At 44.3% G+C, this 24,912-nt stretch overlaps 2 protein-coding genes across 2 annotated transcripts in view; one reads left to right on the top strand and one right to left on the bottom strand.

Annotated features, from left to right (window-relative positions):
* ift172 (intraflagellar transport 172) overlaps positions 1–24,912 on the top strand; it is a gene marked incomplete at its 5' end in the record, with an annotated part of 73,515 nt that overhangs the window by 15,219 nt on the left and 33,384 nt on the right. The window contains 9 exon segments of the mRNA XM_083642985.1: positions 101–196; positions 1,079–1,240; positions 2,267–2,320; positions 2,466–2,569; positions 7,585–7,670; positions 8,938–9,050; positions 11,106–11,273; positions 11,503–11,639; positions 15,500–15,607. Of these exon segments, the coding sequence (XP_083499111.1) occupies positions 101–196; positions 1,079–1,240; positions 2,267–2,320; positions 2,466–2,569; positions 7,585–7,670; positions 8,938–9,050; positions 11,106–11,273; positions 11,503–11,639; positions 15,500–15,607 (1,028 nt within the window).
* LOC310782956 (dynein axonemal heavy chain 1-like) lies at positions 17,588–21,980 on the bottom strand (the record flags this gene model as incomplete). The annotated part of the gene is made up of 2 exons (XM_083643736.1): positions 17,588–17,617; positions 18,210–21,980. The coding sequence occupies 2 exons, from the start codon at positions 21,978–21,980 to the stop codon at positions 17,588–17,590; spliced, it is 3,801 nt and encodes a 1,266-aa protein (XP_083499862.1).

Raw genomic sequence — 24,912 nt, 5'->3', positions numbered from 1 at the left:
TAGCTTGAAAGTCTATGCACCTGGTTTTTTTTTTAACACAGTTGTCAAACATTTGAATATACCATCAGCTTCTGCTTGTGACAGACACATATTTCTACAGGGAACATTGTGCGGAGGAGTGGAACAGTTTGACTGCTGCCTGCGGAGGAACATCTACAAGAACAAGTTTGAGATGACCTACGTTGGACCAAGCCAGGTAGAGAGAGAGAGAGAGAGAGAGGGAGAGAGAGGAGAAGTGAGTGAGTGAGTGAGTGAGTGTGTGTGTGTGTGTGTGTGTGTGTGTGTGTGTGTCTGTGTGTCTGTGTGTCTGTGTGTGTGTGTGTGTGTGTGTGTGTGTGTCTGTGTGTCTGTGTGTCTGTGTGTCTGTGTGTGTGTGTGTGTGTGTGTGTGTGTGTGTGTGTGTGTGTGTGTGTGTGCGCGTGTCTTAATTTAGATTCTCAATTGTTCATAAACTGATATAGTGACCAGAGTGGAGATTTGTATAAGTTGAGAACAGTTAAACTTTTTTTGTGCGTAACCACATGACCTGGAGCAACCAATCACAATGCAATCTGGGAATCCGTTGGTTAAAAAAATTATATATATATTTAACCCTCTGGGGGCAAGCTCATTTCTATACCTGAATAATTGGAACCGGAACTCAACTCGCCTGGCCATGCCCTTTTATGCTAATTTCACTGAGCGCTCGCGCTATTTTTAAGAGCGCTATTATCCAGATTTTCTTTGACCGTGCCGACAGATTTCCATACTGATACAGATTTTCAAAATCTGTCTTGAGAGATTAATCACAATGAAGAAGAGGTGACCGAACAATCAGAACAAAGATTTGGCTGGGGTTAGATTCTACACAGGCAGCTGACGAACAACAACAAACTTTTGCTTACCTGCCTAAAAAAGCACTGCTTAAAAAAAAGTCCACTGAGATGAGATGGTTTCATATCTCTTTCATACATATTCCCGAAATACAAATGAAAATACTAGAGCAATGGACTTCCTCAGTCTCAGCTGTTAATTTTCTTTACATTTTCCATTCTTCTCCCCCATCCTCTCCTCCTCTTCTCCTCCTCTCCTCTCCAAGGTGATTGTGAGGAACCTGTCTTCAGGAGCTCGAGTGGTCCTGAAGTCCCACTATGGTTATGAGATCGAGGAGGTGAAGATCATGGGCAGTGACCGCTACCTGGTGGCTCACACCTCCGACACGCTGCTGCTGGGAGACCTGCTCACCAATAAACTCAGTGAGGTAGGGAGTGTGCCAACTATAACACGGCAGCCGGGGGAGTCTTTTTTTTGGGGTATGTGGGGGGGCGGGGTTAAGTACGCCATGCTGCCTACAAGGGATCGAGTCCTCACCATCAACAGCAAAAAAAAAAAAAATGGACGGTGGGGCAGTGGTAAGCGCTGTCGCCTCACAGCTAGAAGGTCCTGGTTTCGATTCCCACCTGGGACGCTGTGAGCGCTGAAGGAGTGTGTGCCCGTCCGCATGTCCTCGAGTGCCCACCGCCCGAGTGGGGTCGTCAAAAGGGCCTTTCTGTGTGGAGTTTGCATGTTCTCCCCATATAGGAACCCCACACCAAAACATGCAATATCCTGGTTGCTGATGTGGTGCCTCCTCTGGTCGTTAGGGGCGCCTGTTCGGAGGGAGGGGAACTCGTTGGAATAGCGTGATCCTCCCATGTGTTATGTCCTGCCGGTGAAGCTTCCCCTGTCAGGTGAAAAGAAGCGGCTGGTTACTGCCCATGTCTCAGAGGAAGCATGGAGCCAGTTTTGGCTCTCCCCAGATCGGCAGAGGGTGGAGCAGCAACCAGGATAAATACATTAAAATTAGCACTAACGGGGAATAAAAATGGGATAAAAAAATCGGGTGGAAACAGCAAAAAAAAAAAAAAGCATGTTAGCGTGATCCTCCCATGCGCTACGTCCTGCCGGTGAAACGCCTCGCTGTCAGGTGAAAAGAAACGGCTGGCAACTGCACATGTATCGGAGAAAGCATGTCTACAACTGATCTGGGGAGAGTTGCAACGACCCGGACAGCAGGGGGAGTTTGAATGGGATCTCCACGAACAGGTGGAAGTGGAACGAGGAACAAAAATGTAACGACCCAAGAGAATGTGAGAAACAAATGTTTTGCTCATTTCCATATCGAGCCTGTTTCACGTCACCACCTCTCCTGTCATGGTTTGTATGTGTGTGTGTGTATGCGCATGTGCATGTGTGTGTGGTTCCTAGCTTCTCATAAATAATGAATGTCTGTCCACTTCTCTCTTAGGTGCCGTGGCCCGGCTCCGGGGGAAACGAAAAGTTCTTTTTTGAAAACGAAACAGTACGAACATGCACACACACACCTGAAAGATTCAGCACAATTGCACGTAAAATGGCATAGCTGTGGCCGAACAGCTATGTCTTTGACAGGCCTCTGTCAAAGAAAAAAATGACAGGGATGGAATTTATTTTTGTATTTTTTGCAGGTATGCATGATTTTCAATGCGGGGGAGCTGAGCCTGGTGGAGTACGCTAACAACGAGATCCTGGGCTCAGTCAGGACTGAGTTTATGAACCCTCACCTCATCAGGTGGGTCTAGTCCATGGACCGTAAATGATATGGACATAGCTACCGTCACGTCACCCATTGGTTTTTGGAGTCCCGTTTTGAAGCCTAGGTTAGGTTTTTCACATTAAAAGTACACCTTATTGTCTTCATACATAACTAAATCTACAGTGTGCTTACGTCAGCTAATACTATCAAATTTCAACCCAATTTCAACCAATATTATCATGACATGACAGCTGTCAAGCAATCTTCATGGCTGTAAGAAAATTCCAAGTAGGCAACATGGCTGCCTACATGGGCAGAATTTGCTAGCTCATAAATGTTAATATACTTAGCCAATAAGCATGCAACATAAAAAATAAAACGTCTCGTTTACTGCGGCTCGTCGCATGCTTCAGCTAGGAAGAGGCTGTCCGGCCGGAGGGAGCTATCCTCCTTGTCCTCTGCTCTGGGGCTGGGTGCAGTGAGCCAGCCAGCAAGTTAGTGCTCCATGTCGCTGTATTTACATTATATTGTGTTTGCAACCTAGACTCATTGAAACGTGACCGGTGGGTTTCACATTTGTCCGGTACAATACATTATTTAGCAGGCTGCTGTCTCTCTGCTCCAAGGCACAGAGCACTCGCCTGAGTCGCCTCACATTCAGTCAGTCCAGTCCCTCATCCCAGACACGCCCACTTCCCGACAGTCAAATTAAACTCCTCCACACGCTATGTCCCGCTTCACTCAGAAATATCTCATGATAAGAAGTCAGTGTGTATGTATGTATGCATGTATGTATGTACAGTATGTATGTATGTACAGTATGTATGTATGTATGTATGTATGTATGTGTATATATATCTATCTATCTATCTAGCCACTTAAAGTGCATTTTGTTACGCTCACAGCTGGCAGCATTAAAGTGCAAAGAATGTGGCAGCAGTTCATTACACGAGCAGCAGTTTAGATATATACATATGTATACATATTTATACATATGGAAATCGCCCGCTCTGTGGGCTATCTCCAAAAAAGCAATTATTCACTATATATATACTGTATATATATATATATATATATATATATATATACAGTTAGTTAGGGAATTTTAGCAAGATTTTCTGACCATCTGTGAAAAAATTTCTTACCAATAGCTTTCTTCACCAATGTGTTCATATAGGTGTCTGCTAACACCTCTCAATTTATTCCAACTCAAATCCATGGGGAAAATTCGGGAGAGCCAATCAAAGTTAGGGTGCCCAGAGGGCCTGGGCGAAAAAAAGCGAAAAATACAAATTTGCCAATATGAGCTTGTGGGATGTCTAACTATGGGTATTTAGGGGTGCTGAATCTATTCCAACTATTGGTTTTGAGTAAAAATGTCTCCCTGACCATAAAACATTGGTATGTTATATTTAGGCTATACGTAGGCTATCTCAAAGGGTGTAAGTCTACGGTGGGGGTTTTGGGTGTTGAAGTGATTCTAATCATTCAATTTGAGCTAAACCCACTCTGAAAAAACATTGACACCTATTCTGCACATGCTCAGTAGGATTCCTTCTCTGCCTGTGGAGAAGGAGCAATGAAGTTGCACCATGGCAAAAGTTTCCTGAAAAAAGAGAAAAACTATTTTGAGGTACGAAAGTTACTTTTTGGCATGGTAAGTGTTTTTCTTCTGCTGTCTAAAATTTAGATGACTGTGAATTTAAACTTACATCAATTAATTATTGCTTAAAATGAACAACTGAACAACCTGTGCAAATAGGTGTTGCTACAGTAGTCATGGTTACAAGATCGAGTACATAACCCAATGTAAGCACGTTGTCGTTGTGTTGATCTACATAAATTGTGTTTAAAGAGTATCGTGTAGTGGACTCACTCTATAAGTTACACATAATTCAAACTGAGATGGACTCATTATTGTTGTTACACAATCTATTAGTGTGGCTGTATGGACCCGTTCTTGTCTGTTTTGTGACAAAATACAGGACACGTTTGTGTCTTTTATGGAAAAGGATACTGCAGCTTGCTATGGCTTGAGGTGCTTCATCTGTGGTGGTCCTGGCACTGAGATGCAAAAGCTCTCAAAAGTAACTCAAAAAGGCCATCCACAGATGGTATCATATTCTGAGAGTGTGGATGATGTGGCGCTGATCAGGAGACTAAATGAGGACTGGAACAACGGAGATGACCCTAAGTTAAGATATCATTTGGATTGCAGAACCGAGCTGTAATAGGATGACAGATAAATTGAAGACCTTGGCTGAGGGAGGAAGGACACCAGCACTCTGGGTCTGGTACCATGGCAGAATCAACCTCATCAAGGTGTTCATCAGGAGTGAGCGTATCCCGGAACACACAGGTCACCTCAGCTGCATCATTGGAATGCTCAACACCTTTGCAGCAGCGGGCCACCATCAGTACGCAAAGGGAGCAAGGCTGTATGTACAGCTGATGCAGCAGCGACGGGACAGTCTGGTGGTCGTTCCAGGAAACTCTAACCAAGTTCACAGTGTATGGCAACCATGTAGTCAGGTTCTCGGACCATGAGTGGTCAGGCACATGGACCGACATCACAATAGAAACCACACTCATGTGTGAAGCCAAATCCTCCGGTGGTCTAAACAGAGGGTGCTTCCGCAACAAATCTGCTCATTGGGTTCAGACTCTGAAGGGTTCATTCACCAGGAGCTGGAAGGAGGCCTGAACAAACATGGGGTACCTGTCCACAGACGTCACAAGACAAGAGCCCAGATGAAGAAAGACAATGATGCTGTTAATGCCATAGTTGGATGGTTGGAGGAAGTCAACCCCTTCGATGCCACACAGGACAGGAAGATCCTGGTATCCTTGTTGACGGGGTTCAGCAGCACTCCCAGAGACCCAATCAACGCTGATGAGGCAGAGGAGGTTGGCAGAGCCATACAAGCCAAGATGGATGGTAAAACTGTTCTGGATACAATGGAAACCAAGCACAAGATCAAATCATTAGCAAGCCTCAGATCTGGACGCAAAGTCAATGGAGAGAAGCTGGCTATTGACTCACTCAAGCTCTTCAACCGCCTCATTATCATTAGTGAGCGCGAAGTCAAGACCAAAGAGGCTCTGGGATTTGAGTTGACGCCAACACCGATGTCTCTATTTGACAAAAATCAGAAGTTGCGAAAGCCAGACAAGGCTGCCCTCGCAAGGTTCCTGAAAGCATCTGTGAATCCTGTTGAACAACAACCCCTCTGCACAAGCCTTGTGATTGATGGTGGGTGGCTCCTGCACAATGTTAGGTGGGAGGCTAACCTCACCTGGAAGGACATCGCCAATAGCTACCTCCGGTTTGTGAAGTCCATGGGGAGCCAGTGCCTCCGGATCACTGTGGTCTTTGACGGATACGGCAGCTCCACCAAGGACCATGATCACCGGAGACGTACAAAGAATGCATGCTGTGACATTCAGATTCATCCAGACATCAAAAGCATCGTTCCAAGAGAAAGGTTCCTCGACAACAAGAGCAACAAGGCCTAGCTCATTCTGCTACTTGCTGAGACATTCGGTAGGAATGGGACCTCTATCTTCCGGGCAGCTCTAGCTGAGGCAAGAGAGTCCTCTGTTGAGGTGAGGGCTGAGGACACTGACATCATGGTTATGCTGATTCATCATGCTGCAGACCACCCGATCTTCCTCACAACAGCCAAAGACACATCTTACGATGTCTGAAAGATCCGGGAGGCCCTCATTGGAAGTATCTGATCTTCTCACATAGCTTCTCTGGCTGCGATACAGTGTCTGCAATTTCTGGGTTTAGCAAATCAACTTTGCTAACCAAGCTCTGCAAGACTGACAAAGCAGAGACGGCCATGGACGTGTTTCTGGACATCCAAGCCGATAAAGATGACATCATCAAAGCTGGCTGTGACCTATGCAAGCTCAGGTTCCACGGGAAACCACCTAAAGACTTGGGGGACTTGAGATTTGACATCTTCAGCAAGCGGGCCGCTGCTGGGAGCATCGGACCTGAGAAACTTCCCCCGACTACAGGAGCTGCAACACAGCACTCTCTCCGGGTTTATCTCCAGACCAGAGATTGGCTGACGCTACATAGTCCATCATTGGATGTCCTGCACTATGGATGGAAACTGGGAGAGCAAGGTTTTGCGCCGGTCCCTTCAACAGACCCGATGGCACCGGACTATCTTCTGAAGTTTGTCAGCTGCAACTGTGCGGGGGACTGTAACACACTCAGGTGCTGCTGTAGAAAGCAAGGAGTCAGGTGTATTTCTGCTTGTGGTAACTGTCATGGTAACTCTTGCCAGAACATCAACCAGCCAGATGAGAAGAGGAGTGAGGGAGATTCCGGAGAGTTGGATGAGGACGGTGAACTCTAAAACTGACTAACCAAGGTTTCGATACTGTACATTTCTGTTGTAATATTTTAATAAAACGCTTTTTTATGGACAGGCAGTAATTTTTACTCAAAACTAATGGTTGGAATAGATTCAGCACCCCTAAAAACCCATAGTTAGACATCCCACAAGCTCATATTGGCAATTTTCTTTTTCCGCCCAGACCCTCTGGGCACCCTAACTTTGATTGGCTCTCCAGAATTTTCCCCATGGATTTGAGTTGGAATAAATTGAGAGGTGTTAGCAGACACCTATATGAACACATTGGTGAAGAAAGCTATTGGTAAGAAATTTTTTCACAGATGGTCAGAAAATCTTGCTAAAATTCCCTAACTAAGTATATATATATATATATATATACCAGCAATATAACATCTTTCGCTGGTCCAAACTACCTGAAACTTTCACAGGTTATTTTTGGGTACCCACTAAATCCATTTCTGAAATAAAGGGTTTGTTAGCGGCCATTCTCGCCTCCATTCAACAAACTATTTTTGAAGAGAAGTGATTTTAGGTGGAGCTCTCCAATTGTCTGGGAGCCCAGACTAAGTCGATGTTGACTTTCCATGTTGAATCTATGTTCAGTTATCTTACATTGATCGATACATTTGTTCAGTGGTTTTCTAAAGGTGTGCGTGTGTGCTCGCATGCATCTAGTGTCCGTCTGAACGAGAGGAAGCAGAGAGGAGTTGAAGACAACAAGAAGCTTGCATACCTGATCGACTTAAAGACCATCGCTATTGGTAAGCAGTGTTGGGGGTCATTACAAAAGTAACATATCACATGTAATCTATTACTTTTAGCAGTAACTCAGTAATATAACTTATTACTTATAGGATTTCAGTAATATTATACGTTACTTTGTCAAGTAACTCAAGTTACAAATCGATTTAGATTTTCTTTTTTATCAAAGCACTTGAAAAAGATACAATCATTTCCTAATCAAACTGTGTTTTTATGCAAATAACCACTATAGACGACAATAGCAAAGAAAAAGAATAACATTTAGAATTTTGGATTGTTTACACTGACTTCAAGGCGGTTGAAATTATTTTTCGGGATGGTTCCGGGGGGGCGATGTCATTCTACTGCTGCTGTTGTTTTGGTAAAAGTAATGCAAAAGTAGTCTAATAAGTAACGAGTTACTCTACACAGACAGTAATATTGTAAGTTACTTATTACTTTCAAATGAAAGTACCGGTAACTAGTAATAGGTAGTATATTACATTTTGAAAGTAACTTGCCCAACATTGTTGGTAAGGCTGTTAGTCAGCGTTAGTCCCGCCCATGGCGCTGATTGGCCCGGCGGTATAGCGCCGGAGAAAAGACATCTGCATATGCCGATTCCAGACCAAGAACAGCCAATTCCACAACTGTGGAGTGGGAGCATTGAAGATCTGGAACATGCTAAGATCATGTGCAAAATAAATCAGCATTGTTCTTCAGTGTAGTGTCCCTTTTAAGGTATTGGTATAAGGTATGGACCACGGTGTAAGACCCAGACGTGTCTTTAAATTGGTAAAAAAAAAGTTTAGCAGGTGCTCCTGTTCTACACATGCATCATGCATAGTATTATTGTATGTTTAGTCAGTTGTAACATTTCTTCTCAATCGTCTTTGTATTTAATTCAGTGGTGGCTGGAACCAAACAAATGTATAGGCTGAACTCTTTGCTCAAATTAATTTACGCAATGCAATTAGTGCAATGTGTAATTTTATGCATTGATTTATTTTTAGTAAATAAAATTACTTTTTATACAAAATTTTAAATTTTCGTTCTGTAGCTATTACCTAGTTATTTTAAATGTAGTTTTGGATTACCAAAAGATCTATCTGCATACTTTGGCCGACTGATTGATTGATTGATTGACTTGCAGATGTTTTTTGCTAAAAAACCCATTATCAGCCTGATCCACAGCAAAGTGATGTAGCGGTCTAGCTTCAGTGCTGAGCTAACGTGCCAACTCCCCAACCCCCCCCCCCCCCCCCCCCCCTCCCCCGCTCCCCGCAGTGGACCTGGCCGGAGGGTACAACCTGGGGACCATCAGTCACGACTCCAAGATCGACTGGCTGGAGCTGAACGAGACAGGACGCAAGCTGCTGTTCAGGGACAAGAAACTGAGGGTGAGCTTGAAACACCCATGCCCTCCCTGAGGGGTTTAAACCATGGGAGAGAGGCCTAGAGGCACCAAGGCAGAGAGGGCATATCATAAACTTAATAATAATCTATATTAAAAATTAAACAGGGTTTGAGAGACTTGATCTATCTGCCCTTGGATGCTCTTACAGACATGCCAAGAATTGGCTATGTACTACGTTCTGATTGCCGACACTAGGGGAGATTAAAAAAAGAAAGAAAGTGGAGAATATGGGACCTTTAAGCTATACTACTGAATCTTGCTGAGTGTGGTCTGTTTTTTGATTGACATCTTGGTGATGCAACATCTCTGTGAGCTCCTTCAGTGAATCTGGGCCATCATCTCACCACAGTTGCTTGGGTCCTCCTCTTGCTTCCTTCATGGATTCCTTCCGTATTTTATATTTATTATATTTCAGATGTGAAACATTTAGAAAAGCTGTAAGTGTCATTCTGCTTCTGTGCGTGGGAGTGCTGATGTCCACCGCCAGGGTTGTGAGGGTTACTTAAAAATGTAATCCGAATCATCCGATACAATTACTAGTTCATTGTAATCAGTAACGTAATCCAAGTATCACAATATTAAAGTAATGTAACTGATTACTTTCCGTTACTTTTGGATTACCTTTCAACACATTTCCTGCATTTGATATTTTCCCCCAAAACAACTCTGTAGGCGACTCCTTTCAGACTTTATGTGTTTCAGCCAATCTATCTAGTGTTGCCTGTTTCTCATTAGTAATAATACAACAACAATAATAATAATTCCATTTCGGGATTACAGTGTGCACTGATCTGGTTTATAAGCATTTTGTTTTTCGGGGTGGACTGGTACTTTCTTCTAAGAGCAAAGTTTGTTTTTTCTCCAAGCCCTGCTACAACACTGACTGGCTTTAGCTTAAAAATATGTTCATTATAACCTGTTGCATTATGGTAGGATAATGAGCCATGCAAAGAAACGTTTCAGACAAGATGCAAACCATCCAATATGGTGAAGAATTAAGTTTGTTTACCTGCAAAAGAATATAGGCCTAACCTCCGTTGCCATTTTAAAAATCAGCACAGACAAAAATATAATGCTTTATATCAGAGAAAAATTAGGCTACATACTTAGGCCTACCTTTCATTCATTTACTGCACATCCTCTTTATTTTCTCTCTCTCTGCTCTAAATGTAACTAATCTTTACATCTTTTTTACAGTTACTTTTTTCTTGTAATCCCATTACATGAAATCCGTTACTCCCCAAGCCTGTCGAGCGCTCAGTGAGAAGCCGTGCAGGGCTGACTGGCAGGGAGCTGCTGTCAGCTGCTGCCTCAGGGCCTCTAACAGCTAATGACGTTGTTGTCTGTCTGCTCAGACCACTGAGCGGCTCAGACCGGCGGAGTGATATTTTAGTGATGAGGCCCTGCTCAAATGAATGATTTGAGAATGGCTAGGTGTGCTGGTGTGCTCATTTGAGAACGGTATTTGACCAATCAAATTGCTTGGTCAGAACTACGTGTTGTATGGGATAGTCAATAATTTAGGATGGTATAACAGAAAAAAATGGATTTGGTGTAAAGAGGCCTCTCTCTGCAGTAAACTCATAATTAACGTAGAAAAGTCCTCTGTGTTGAAGCTATTGTTGCAACCTTGAAACAGACTTGGACAGGATTCGTTTTCTGTTCTGGCAACTTTATTCTCCCCGGCGCTGTATTGTTTTTTTACTTTCTTTTCTGAAGCCACCGGACATGGAGATTCACAGCAAAGCAGGTATTTTCAACACCACACACGTTCTCAGTCTCGCGATAACATAATGATCACATCGCTTGGTTTTTAAAGTGACAGTACGTTTTCCTCAGGTCACTATGAATTTAACAAAACAACTAAATAGTGTATCCTAGTGAAATAAACAATGAAATAAACCAATTACTTTTACTCTTGTGTCTGTTATTTCTTTCTTATTGATGTTCTACTTTATACAATGTGCATATTAATTCCAGCCTGCAACACTGTCATACTGTATACTTTAGTTGTCATCGCCCTCTCTCCCCTCTCCAGCTGCATCTGTATGACATCTCCAGCTCTGTGAAGATCACGGTGCTGAGTTTCTGCTCCTACGTGCAGTGGGTGCCGGGGAGCGACGTGGTGGTTGCTCAGAACAGAGCCAACCTCTGTGTCTGGTACAGCATCGACTCCCCTGAGAGCGTCACCACCTTCCCCCTCAGGGTGAGACCTGTGTGTGTGCATGTGCGCGCGTGCGTGCATGTCTGCATCTGGTACAGCAAAAAAATAAAACTATACTGTATTAGTTGCCTATGGGAATCCCTTAACCAGAACTAATTATAATGCCACATTTTGATCAGATTCCACACAAATGTGCATGTCTTATTAAAATCTTCATTGGAGTATAAAAGCTCTTATCCAGGACGAATGTATTTTGACCTCTGTTCCCCAGGGAGATGTGGTGGACCTGGAGAGGGCCAATGGGAAGACAGATGTGATTGTGAGCGAGGGCGTGAGCACGGTGACCTACACGCTGGACGAAGGCCTCATTGAGTTTGGTACTGCTGTTGATGATGGAGATTATCACAGGTAGGCCTAAAGCCAGATTTCGTTATATTTGTAGGGCAATATTGGCCTTTTATTAAAACTCAAATATGGGCCAGTGACTGCCACCTCTGATATAATGGATGTGACAGTTTGTTTGATGTTTATTGTAGAATTGATCAATGTACTGATTGTGTATGGGAACTTTAACCTGAATTGATGCTAATTATTACAAACACTGGGAGACTCAAAAGCAGACGCTGACATGGTTTGAAGTTGCAAAAAACTCAAGGATTTATTGTTACAGGATTGGGTGTGTTAGGCTTAGGGCCGTACTGAATATCATTTTGTCAAATTCAAATATTCTATTGAGGTTTTCCACTAATATTATTATTATTAATATTAATATATTTGGACGGCACGGTGGCTCAGTGGTTAACACTGTTGCCTCACAGCAAGAAGGTCCCGGGTTCGAACCCCGGTCCGTCCCAGGTCCTTTCTGTGTGGAGTTTGCATGTTCTCCCCGTGTTCGTGTGGGTTTTCTCCGGGTGCTCCGGTTTCCTCCCACCATCAAAAGAAAGACATGTATGTTAGGGTTAATACTCCTGTCAGTGCTCCTGACCAAGGCACTGGCAAAAGAACTGGAGTTGGTCCCCGGGCGCTGCACAGTGGCTGCCCACTGCTCCTAGTTCTAGGAAGGTTCCTAGTAGAGGATGGGTCAAATGCAGAGGATGAATTTCCCCAAGGGGATAAATAAAGGATAACTTACCTTACTTATATTCAAATTTCTTTCAGTGCAAGACTGATTCCACCCAGATGCACCACAGAGCACCACAGGAAGTAATTCCTGCCTGTGGCCATCAAACACTTTAACTCCTCGTCAGTCAATAATATAGCCTCAGACTCACTCCACCCACTCCACGCACCCAATAGGAGTCCTCTATTTATGCCTCCGCCGGCGATAGCCAGGCCGGAGGCATTATGGATTCGGGTTGTCCTTCCGTACGTCCGTCCGTCCGATGTTCGTTAACGCGATATCTGAGGAACGCCTTGACGGAATTTCATAAAATTTGCCTCAAACGTCGACTTAGACGCAAGGATGAACTGATTCGATTTTGGTGATCAAAGGTCACAGGTCAAGGTCACTGTGACCTCACGAACGCCATTCCCAATTCCGTTAACGGCATACCTCAGGAACGCCTCGACGGAATTTCTTCCAATTTGGCTCAAACGTCGACTTGGACGCAAGGATGAACTGATTAGATTTTGGGGATGAAAGGTCAAGGTCACTGTGACCTCTTGAACGCCATTTTCAAGTTCGTTAACGCGATATCTCAGGAACGCCTTGATGGAATTTCTTCGAATTTGCCTCAAATGTCCACTTGGACTCAAGGATGAACTGATAAGATTTTGGTGGTCAAAGTTCAAGGTCACTGTGACCTCATGACCGCTCGTTTCATGCTTGTTAATACGATATCTCAGGAACGCGTTGACAGAATTTCATCAAATTTGCCTCAAAATCTAAAGAAAGGTTCTGCACACTTGGATCCATGCAAAAATCTTTACTAATGTACCAAGCTTTCGGTCTACAAGACCTTCATCAGGGCAAAGTTACAACACAATGGGCAGAGCCTATTCATGATGAGCATTGCAATCAGTACAATCAGTGAAACAGTTTACACCTGTGCTGTGTTCCTCTTGCTCAGATGGCAACTTGGGAAATGTAGTCCAGCGGAAGCTTAGTGTAGTTCTAGATGCACAAATATACATGGGTATAGACCAAATCACCATGACGTCACCATGTAAACAAATTTACTTCCGGGTACCACTTGGGGAAGGCGGCAGGTTTTAAATGTGCGTGTTGTCAAATAAATGCTGTCAAACCCTCTCGTTGTTTTCAGCCGACTACTTTCAATTTAAATGGTTAAACGGTTGGTAAACATGCTTGTCCGACGTATCTAGCCTTTCTTCTGTGTTTGTTTTATGTAGTGTTAGCTAGCTAATAGCGTTTGTTTGTCTGTCAAACTCGCTGTTTTTTTGCAGTCGTTAACGTTACAGAGTAACCTTGCGTCACTAGGCTCTTCTCGGCGAGCCTGGTACAGACAGAGATACTGACGCCACGTCAATTTAATTTAGCTTCAAGTCTACTCTAGTCTGGTCCAACAGGTAAATTAGCTAGTCTGGTCTCCACTAACGTTAGTGAAAGTGTTGTTATGAATGATATTAAACAACAACACAACACGGACGAACCATTTTTGTCTTCTTTGTCTGTTTTTGTCTTCAAAACGTCAGTTTGTGCCGTTCACCGCCATTATAATGTGTGGACCCAGGGGTACCCGGAAGTAAATGTAAACATCCCGGTGATTTGGTCTATACACAGGTCTACATCATGATTATGAAAGCTCAAGCACAGTGTAAAAGATAATAAAAAGATTACTCAACAAATACATTTATATTTACATTTACATTAAGGGAGAAAGACTGCACAAACATCAGGGAGGCCATCATACAGTGCAGTTCCTAAGGCCCTATGGGTTCTACAACAGGTGAATCTCACATAAACTCCATTATAACATGACACTCGTATCAAAATCAACATTTAAACCCCTAGGGTGTAGAGAGCCTAGTGCAGTGATACTCAACTTGCGGCCCGCGGGCGCCCCCTGTGTGGCCCGCGATGGAATTGCAAAAAAAAAAAAAAGTGCACCTGTCCTGAACGCAACATGCAAGATACCCGCTGAATAAGGGCCTGTGTCCACCTAGCGTCTTTTTCCAACGTTAAACGCTGGAAGTGCGCTGGGAAGCGCTGATCTCGGCGCACAATATAACAAGGAAGCAGTCTGAAACTAACGTTAGTTCAGTGCGGTAGTAGCTTGATAGCTGACAGCTAACATTAGCAAACAACACACATACAGTGATTTAGCTCAACACTCACCAGAAATATTAAGTGTCTAGCCGATCTGCTCCCACAATTGAGCCTTTCTGTCTCTGTTGCGATAGTTTCTCCATATGATTAGTTGCCAGAAAAGGAGCACCCAACACCAGCGTCTTTCTGAAAAGTTAAAATATTTTCAGCTCTGAGCGCTGGGAGCGCTGGGAGTTGGGCGCACAAAAATGCCAGAGCGCTGTGAAAATAGACGCTGGACGCAGCGCACTTTCTCTAGACGTCCGTGTGCGCTTGCATACGCTCTCCCCCCATTGGAAACAACTGAAAATAGATGCCGGAGCTGATGAAAAGATGCTAGGTGGACACAGGCCCTAAGTGTCCAAATGTGCATGTCATTCTGGCCAATACTCCACTTCTGTTATAGCATTTCAGTCTGGAATATGGAATATCTTTCAATAATCTATGATTTAGCTGCTAAATTGTCAAATACCGCCGTCTGCTCGCTACCCAGGCACTTATGTATGTACTTAACCTAACTAACTATCCGGTGTGCACAACATTGTCAGACTAAACTCCAGCTGACACCCCAAAAACCTACAATCCGCTACAGAAAAATGTATATTGATTGTTTATTAAAGGGAAGAAATGTGGTGAGAGCAACACGTAAAGTGTCTGATCACGTAAAGTCTGATTGAACTTTTATGTTCACTAATCCTCTGTTTAAGACATACACCTTGTCACAGGGGCATTTTAGTATATAAATCACATTCTTAGTGTTACACGTAATGAAACCCCTCACCGGGTAACATTTCCCAGACCAGGAACGCTTTATGGGTATTATTACATTGGGCACAGTTGCCACATGGATAGTTGCCATTTCTCAGAGGTGCCAGGAGAGGCTGTTTAGGGGCATGCCCCTGGATACTAGTCGGTTTGCTTCATGCTTTAAGGTTTGTCTGATGCTCTCCCTCTGTGTGTGTGTGTGTGTGTGTGTGTGTGTGTGTGTGTGTGTGTGCAGAGCCACGGAGTTCTTGGAGACTCTGGAGATGTCATCAGAGGCCGAGGCCATGTGGAAGACTCTCAGCAAGCTGTCTCTAGAGGCACGCCAGCTACACATTGCTGAAAGGTTAGCACTAGTGTTGGAGTCGAGACCACCTAACCCGAGCCTGAGACAAGACCAAGACCACTAACTTAGCACACACACACACACACGCACGCACACATACACACGCGCGCGCGCGCTCGCACGCACGCACACACACACACACACACACACACACACACACACACACACACACACACACACGCACGCACAAACACACACCTACACACACACACACACACACACACACACGCATGCACACACACCTACAGGTTAGGGGTTTCAGAGACTAGTTGACTATCAAAACCACTAGTCGACTAATTGTTCATCTGTGGTAACTTTTAGCAATAAACAATATAAATAAATACAGTACATTGAACATAGATTTGTTTGAACAATCATTTTCTACATGATGCCATGTTAAATAAACAGAATTGAAGGGATTTAAAGAGGAAAAGACTCCCGTCTATGTTGTTACTGCAGTCAATCGCTATCTCCAGCTCAGACAAGTTGCTGGGGTTTACGGCTCTTTTGTAAACAGTCTCTCAGAGCCAATCAGGACTCTGCTATTTCACATACCCCAGGTTGGTCCCGCCTACATTAGTTAACCCTTTACTATACGATAATGATGCCAAAGGTTTTATTAAGAATGCTTTTGTAGAATAGGTGTGCTTAGAACTGCATTTCTTTTTACATATTTAAAAGACAATATTTTACACTTTAGAGATGAATTCAAAGGTATTCAAAGCATGGCCTACTGTAGATACAGAAAAAACTGAATTTATGGCATGTGATAAGATGATCAAAGCAGACCCAGTTCCACAACAAAATTACTTAGGGTGCATCTGAGTTAGCGACAGTGTGGGGTCCAACAACAATGAAAAATAGTGGTGTTACAGGCCCCGAGCTTGGTCCCCGATGAACAGATGAGATGAAGTTTTGAAAAGTGGTCTCACTGCAATGAAAGGGCTACTATGGGGATTAGGGACCCCAGTATGCACAAATATTCAAATACAATAGGTGAAAATAATACATTTATACTGCATGCAACACTGCATGGTTTCTGCAAAGAGTACATGGGATTAGCATTCAAAGGTAGGCATGTCTGTAAAGGGAGGAGACTTGTGGATACCCAATACGAACCCATTCTCATTCAGATATATCTTGAGGTCAGAGGTTAAGGGACCCCTTTGAAAATGGCCATGCCAGTTTTTCTCTCATCAAAATTTAGCCTAACTTTGGAACATTCGGAGCTCAACAAGCTAGCATAACATGGTTGGTACCAACAGATGCCTTATGTCTTCTAGTTTCATATGCTACCACAATATTCGCTTTAGCTTTCAAAATGAGCCCGCCTTTAAGGGTGCAAAATATTAAAGTGAGGGTGCAATGCATGCTCTTGCCGTAGAACCAGGACTGGATCAAAGCAATACAGGTAAATCAGACAATTCAAAAAAAGAAAAAAAAAGGTTAGAAAGTGGATAACAATAATGAATGTGGCATGCTAGTTAATACTGCCACTCCCTGGGAATGCCTTACATTTCAACAGTGAGGACCCTTGTTTGCAATGATTTTCACTGTACACATTCCAAAATTGAGTAAACATTTTATTTTGACAGATGGACCCCAATGTGAGCTCCATGTCCTCCACTTAGAGACCCTTAGGAGTCTATGCATAAGTGACATCAGTTCACTGAACATTGTTACATCATCAGTGATTTATGACATTGCTGATGATGTCACTGATGATGTCACAATGTCTGTGCACAAGTGCCGCAAGCTGGTTTTCCCCCCTCAAATTATAAAGACTATTGTGACCAGAAATTTGACATCATTAGTGACATCACTCGGGCTGAGCATGCTGTTGAGGACCTGTGTGTCAATGTCGAATGTCACTCGGGCAACTCGAACGGTCTGTGTGTGTGACATCATCACCGATGACAATTGCTCAAGCGATGACAAGTCATGTCACTCGAGCAATGGTGATGTAATCAGTGAGCATGTTCAGTTGGGCGCCGCTGCAGGAACGCCGCCCTATTATATTCGTAAAATTGTTTGTTTATTGTGGATCCACATTAGTCGACGCACAAGTGACAGACTAGTCTTCCTGGGTCCATTTTAAATCATAATCATTAAAGAGTGTGGTGCAGGTGGTTAAACAATTTGAATTTACATTTTTGTCTCGATTACAACAAAAATACCCTAAAAGAAAAGAAAAAAAATCACAGGCCCCCAGGGTATAAATATGGAGGAAAGGGTGGCATTCTATAAATGGGCGTGTGACATAACAGCAGGAGTGACATCACAAGCGGAGAATGTTCTGCTGGGGTTGACACAGGGATGCAAAGTCATGGAGAGTGAAAAAAGGTGGTAGTTACCAAAACCACTCAGAAATCCTCATATTTTGGGGTGAAAAATGTGATTGTCACCTGAAAGTGACTAGTTTGCATCCCTGTGAGATCACTGCAGGGAGTTCCATGAAATGGAACAGTGCCCCCTGCTGGTTACAGTAAGTAGTCTAAGTACAGCTAAATGCAACTATGTATGATTGGAGAAAAAAAACATCTCCCCCAAAATCCCATTGCTATATACCCCGTCCACATATTAATGCAATGTGGTCTCCAACCTGCACCACGCTCTTTAAGTTCATTGAGCATTGAGCTTTCTGGACCAGCTTGTTACATTCCCTCAGATTGTATTGCAGACAGGCATCTTGGCACAAGTCAATCACCTGTCGGATATCAAAGGTGCTTTTCATGACCTTCCTCCATGTGTTCTCCATTTTCTTGTATCCGCTTCCCTCCACAGGCAGCTGGCTGTTAGGCTCCAGATCGAGCCAGGAGCGCTGGCATGTCAGCAACTTCTCCAGCACATCCTGCGTCTTCCTGAGCTTGCTCTCCCAGGTGCTGATGCGGTCTTCAAATGGCTTCTTGAAAGGAGAGAGGGACATATTTTGGGTCATGGCGATGTGTTGATTCAGCAGCTCGAATGCCTCGTCTGGGCTCTTAAGCACGTAGGTGCCAGACTCCTTGTAGGGAAGTACATCAAAGATTACAGTCGACCACTCTTGTTCCATCTTTTCCAGAGCCTGTTCAATGGCGTACTCTTCCCTAGCCACCTCAGCCACATGGTCTATCTTATCCATATGTTTATGCAGGCCCAACTCCAGGCAGTGAGAGAAGGTAAGGGTTTTGGGCTGGGCGCTCATCTTGAGATGATCCAAAAGCATCTGCCAGTGGTGGCTCCTCATCCCTTGGTTTCTCAGGCCCTGGATCAGAGGGACGTGAGGACGGAAGTCTTCAATCTTGCTGCAGATTTCAGTTGCCACCCTCTGGCACTCAGGGATGTGCTTGAACTGTTGGACACACTCGTGTATGGTCTTGAAGGCATCTGTGACGTTGCACCCCAGCTGCTCGGGGTCAATGATGGACAGTGGGTCATTAAGCCAGCTCTCGTGCCAATGTAGCCAGTCAGAAGTGGTGGTCCAAAGATCGCTGAAGGGCTGGATGTCCTTTATCAGCTCCCGCAGTCGATCATCATAATTAGTGATGGGAATCCCAAAGAGACATTCTCTGTTGTTGTAGGTTTGGGCAATAGTCTGGCACTCCTCCAGTTGCTTGCTTAGCTGCTTCAACTCGTTGGCAGTGTCATGGGCATGATCGATGTCTGTGTGGGCCGCAAGCCCAGCGACCACCATCTCTAGAGAGTCTATTTGCTCCTGGAAGTTGTTCTGGTTGACAAGCTGGATTTTGTGGAAGCGCTCTTCATCGTCCACATGCTGGATGGCTACTGCTTCCATCTGGGTCATTATCTTATGAGGCCACCCAATAGCTGTCCACTTTCTTTTAAAGTCCTTATCTGAGAGGCTGTAGAAGAACTCGTCCAGTAGCTCATAGGCTGAGAGGGTCTTGCCTAAATGTTCCTTGTGACTCTTGAGCTGTTCTGGGATTTGTTTCATCCAGTCCCTCTGCTCTGTCAGCTCCTCAATGCTGTTGGGCTCCTCATCCAGCTTTCTACTGATGACCTCACACTCTTCACATGCTTCTTCAACTTGCTCGCCCAGCTTACGGGCGAGGCGGGCCAGCACTTCGTTGGCCAGATCCTTTAGTTTCTTAGAGAGAGCCTGACGTACAGTCTCTACACTGACAGTGAAGGGGCCAATGACGATGGAGGATGGTAGGGAGTGCTCCAGCTTCTCCTTCTCCTTCAGGTGTTGAACTGCCTCGTTCATCACTTCCTGCGCTGTCTGTTCCCCCTGATTACGGACTTTGAGGAGGGTTTCTATGTCCGAGTTGTATAGCTCCAAGTGTTTCTCATATTCAGCAGCGTAGGCCCTGAGCGGTATGGCAGCTTGGCGCAGAGCCATTCGGAGCTTCTCTCTATGATCAGTTACTACTGGATCAAATAAACCCACCGACTCCAGCAGGGTAATGCCACCGAAAAACAGCTTCTGCATCACACACTTATCAAGCTGCGATACATTGTGTGTTGCCAGGATGCCCTTGTCTAACAGGTTAATGATAGATAGCTCAAAGGTCTCCAGAGGAGTGCTGTAATGGACTCCAGTCTCATCCAGAATCAACTCCACCAGGAACAGCGGGTTCTTCTTGGGCTTGTAGGGGCTGGTGATCAAGTTGTTTTCCCAGACCAGGTCCTGAGGGCAGGTCAGCACACTGTGACAGGCATCCAGCAGCAGCTGAGTAAGGCTGACTAGAGAGCCGTACACCAGGAAGCGCAGCGAATCCTGAAGGTTGTAGTGCACCATGTTCATCAGTCTGCACATCTTGGACATTTTGTAAATATCCCAGTGAGACTCATTCAGGCTATACCAGCCAGGACCAACATCCTTCAGCTTGGATCGGATGGTGTTACACAACGTGGGCACCCAAGAGTCCCCAAGAAACGAGGCTACCTGTGAATGTTTCTGAGACTGGGTGAGCTCAAATTCCTCAAGACGCAGTGCCTTGGTGAAGGTGCTGCAGAACAGACTCATAGCTGCTACTCTGTTGCATTCAGCCCGTATTGTGGATAATATATCAATCACCTCTGGCTTAGTCAGCAGGGAACGGAAGGTAAATGCAACTCGGTTCTTCTCAAAAGCATAGTCAGGGACTGACACACGCCCTTTTTGTGGTACCTGCTCATGATCTTTATGTGGCAGGGTGATGTGTGCATTCTCCTCAGGGTAGCTCATCACTACTTTGTCCAGAATGATGTGGTTCATGGTGCAGTCATATTGCACTCTTATCTCCTTCTCCAGGTCACCTACATACTCCTGTAGATTTTCCAGTCTGCGGCCAGGAGTGGAGAGGGCTAGCCTTTTAATGCGCTCGAGGCTGTGGGAGCTGATGGAGGGTGTGCCGCTCCCGATGGGCATGTTGTCCGCAGTCAGGTGGTAGTAGATCAGGGCCTCTGTGTTCACCCTCAAGTCCTTGGCAAACTGCACCCGCTGGGCAAAAATACGTGGGTCCTCAGCACTGAATAACAACCTCATCCTCGGTACCCAGTACTGAGTGGATGTAAGCATGGGGCTTACACCCGTTTTGTATCCTCCATTTAGAATGGGCTTTCCATTTTTGTCTGTTACTCTACCATTTATGTCAGCTTTCTGTACGAGGTACTGGTTTTTCTCCTTACTGTAGTCAAGAACCCCAACAAAATGCCAGCTGTACTCCAGGGAGGGGCTTTTTGGGTCCTCTGGTGGAATCTTGTCAATTGTAGGCAGCAGGGCTTTAGCAGGTATAGGTTTGCGATCAGCTGATCCTTCAGCATAGCCCAGGGCAAGCCAGTCTTCTGGAGTACGGCAGTCATAGTCCTCATTATCAAATGTCTCCAAGGATAGGTAGTTTGACATAGGAGGGACAGGATTGCCCAAGGTGGTCATATGTTCCTCACTGCTGCTCTGATGTCTTAGCAATAGTTGGTTGGAGTCTATGCCTTTCTCTGCAAGAAGCTGAGTAATGTCCAGCTTCTGATATTCCCTTCTACGTCTCTCTATCTCTAACTTGCGGGGGATCTGGCCAGGCATGTTTTGGTAGGGCAGCTGGACCTTGGGTGTATATCCACCAGGAGCGAAGTCAGTGATCTGTGGTTGCTTTGTGGTAGGTCCATGTTTATCCTGTTCAACCAGCTTGTGAAGGTCAGGCAGAGTCTGGAAGGTGATCACTTGTGGCGTGTTGAACTCAAAGCTTTCTTGGGACAGTAAACTTAGCTGGGTCTCTGGTCCTTCTCTATAAGACTGGAAACTAGACTTGGCTGCCGTAGTGATGATGTCTGAGTAGAGCACCTTCTGTTTGAGCACAGGGCCTCTGCTTCTGATGGGAGGGAGTTTGCTCCTGTGATTCAGAGCTGGAGGCCCAGGCTTCTTGGGTTTCTTGGGTGGATGCTTTCTCTCCATTTCGTGCTGTCCAGTCTATAGTTTAACAGTTGGAATGTCCCCTGAAATCTGTACGTAAGTGTTGGTGAACCGTTGGGACATGGCCTGATATCATCAGTTGACATCAGTTCAATGGACATTGTGACCTCATTGTTGACGATGTCACTGTTGACAGTGTGACATCCAGTGATTTATGACATCACTCTATTGACATGACTGTCAGCAGTCATTGCGCGAGTGACATAGTTGATGACATCACAATTGCTCGAGTGACATCATTGATGACATCACAATTGCTCGAGTGACATCATCACTTACTGATTATTATCATCATGCATACAATTGGTGATGTCGAGGTCATCAGTGATGTCACTCGAGCAATTGTAATGCCATCAGTGATGATGTCACAGTGATGGCACTAGAGCAAATAAAATCTTACTACTATGTTTACTACTATACAATTATGTGCGAGGATTGTGCGGCATGACACAATCAGTGGGTATGACATCATCAGTCACCACTGGCCACCACTTGACAATGACAATGGCATCATCACTCTGGCCACCACTCAATGATTGTGGGGCATGACATCATCATTGGGTATGGCATCACTCGACGATTGTGGGGCATAACATCATCAGTGGGTATGACATCAGTCTGAGGCATTTGCATGCTCAGTCAATGGATTATGTTACAGTACTAATAGGGCGGTATTCGTGTCGGAAGCCACTGCCGCAGAACGCCGCTCTATGATATTATTAGTAAGAAAATGTTGTGAGCATGCTCAGTTGAAGGATTGTGGTGGAACGCCGCCTGTATAAAATAGTACTATAATAGGGCGTTGATCATCAGTGCTGAAGCGCTCTCCAATCCAGAAGACAAGCGCAGGAAATTGGCTCGAGCCAGAGAAATTAAATTCTGGCATGAATCTCATCTCCTAATAATAAAGTTATTATTATGATGTCATCAGTGATGTCACTTGAGCAATCATAGACTATGGGTGCATTCGTAAATCCAATCTGACGCTCTACACTAAAATGAGAGTGCGCGGGAAAGAAGCAGAGTGCTCTTTCTGTATGAATTAACGGGTCATTAGTTTTAGAAAGACAGGCAATTAACTGCTACACATACAAACAGCTCACTCGTTTCTGCTCTGAGCTCCTCTCCTCCCTTCTCTTTTCTGTTTTTTTAACCATTTTAGCAGTTCTGCTCTCGCTGCTCCGCGGCTCCGTCTCAGACGGAGTGCTGAGAGTCCGTTCTGCCACTATAAGAGTGTAAGTGCTCTGAATAACTGAATGCTGTATTCCAACAGCGCTCCCAATTTACAAACAGCCCAGTTTGTGCCAGAGTGGGCTGTGGGCACTCGGAGTGACATTCTTCTTCTTCCGTCGTGTTTTATGGCAGTTGGCATCCTTTATGTTGCATTACCGCTTCCTTCTGGATTTATCCATCCACTGTTTGCCTGCATTCTGTCCCTCACACAGACTCGTCCTCCCTTGGAGTGACATTTACGAATGCACCCTCATCGGTGATGTCATGACAGACACTGATGATAGACATTGTGACATCATCAGTGATGTCATAGACTGATTGTGACATCATCAGTGATGTCATAGACTGAAGTGATGTCATCTGACAACAACATGGACCAGCTTGGACCACTTCCAGGTCACAAGAGGACAAAACACATGGACCAGGTCACTGTTTGGTCCTGCCGCACATGTGGAAGAATGCAAAAGGGGCACAGGCTTTGTCATCGTCTTTTGACTAAAATGCCATTTAGCTTTAGTTATATTTCAGTCATCTGAAATGCTTTAGTTTTAGTTGACTAAATATAAAGATTTTTTCCTAAATCTATGCTAGATTTAGTCAACTAAAATCTAACGGGCTTAGTTAAAGTGTAATACATTATTTAAATGTTTATCTAGAATTTACAAACTCGTAAAATATCTATTAAATCTGTTATTATGAAATGGTATTAAAGCAGCTACGAGCAACTTTTTCGATTGTTATTAAACAGTATAAATTTAATATCAATGCATCACATCTTACCTATAATAGTAGTTGAGACCAAAGCTGTGTGAATCGGAGATTGCTCCCTTGGATGATTATTAAGTCTGTGTCTGTCTAAACTCGCGTCAACAGGGGGCTCTCTCTCTCTCCTTACCGCCGGCCCGGCTACCCGGAAGTGAAACGCGGAAGTGAAACCCGGAAGTGAAAGGCAGCTGCCTGCCTGCCGCGTTCGCGCTGCCTAGCAACATAACATAAACAATGTGAAAGCCACGCATACTCTCGCGAACATCTCTCGTTATATTCTAACAGGTTTTTTGGAAGTTATTTTGTGGTTATGGCCGAAGTGGCTGCTGCAAACCGTTTCATTTCACTTCCTGATCTTCCCTGGCCACAGACAGACTACACTGGCCGATTCACTCGGGGTTCAAGCGAGACTACTCTGCGTTGGTCTCGTCGACTATTAGAGGTAAGATGTGATGCATTGATATTAAATTTATACTGTTTAATAACAATCGAAAAAGTTGCTCGTAGCTGCTTTAAGGTTTGAACATGCAATACAGACAGATTTAACTGTTTAATTATTCTCTTCTGATTGGATCTCTTCCCAATTCGTCCCTCCGTAACATTTTCATCTAGTTTTATTTTTCGTTGACGAAAAGGTCAATAGATGTCCTCATAGTTTTTGTCATCACAAACACAACTTTGTTTTTATTTAGTTAACATCTAGTTTTTTGTCAGTGGAAAAGGGTAGTTTTAGTCTAGTTTTAGTTTAAGAACTAAATTAACACTGGACACATGGCGCATCATTGTACAGTCTCCAATTTAGGAATGAGCGCACGCAGCACGCAAAATTTCTAGTATTATTAAGATAGAAATTTTGCACACTTCCATCAAAAATTTCCTCATTTCAAATGTCTGAACTTGTTCTCACAAGGTCGGA

Source organism: Poromitra crassiceps, assembly GCF_964638095.1.
Source record: "Poromitra crassiceps genome assembly, chromosome: 9".
NCBI classification, from domain to species: domain Eukaryota; kingdom Metazoa; phylum Chordata; class Actinopteri; order Beryciformes; family Melamphaidae; genus Poromitra; species Poromitra crassiceps.
This window is presented reverse-complemented; position numbering and strand designations above follow the sequence as displayed.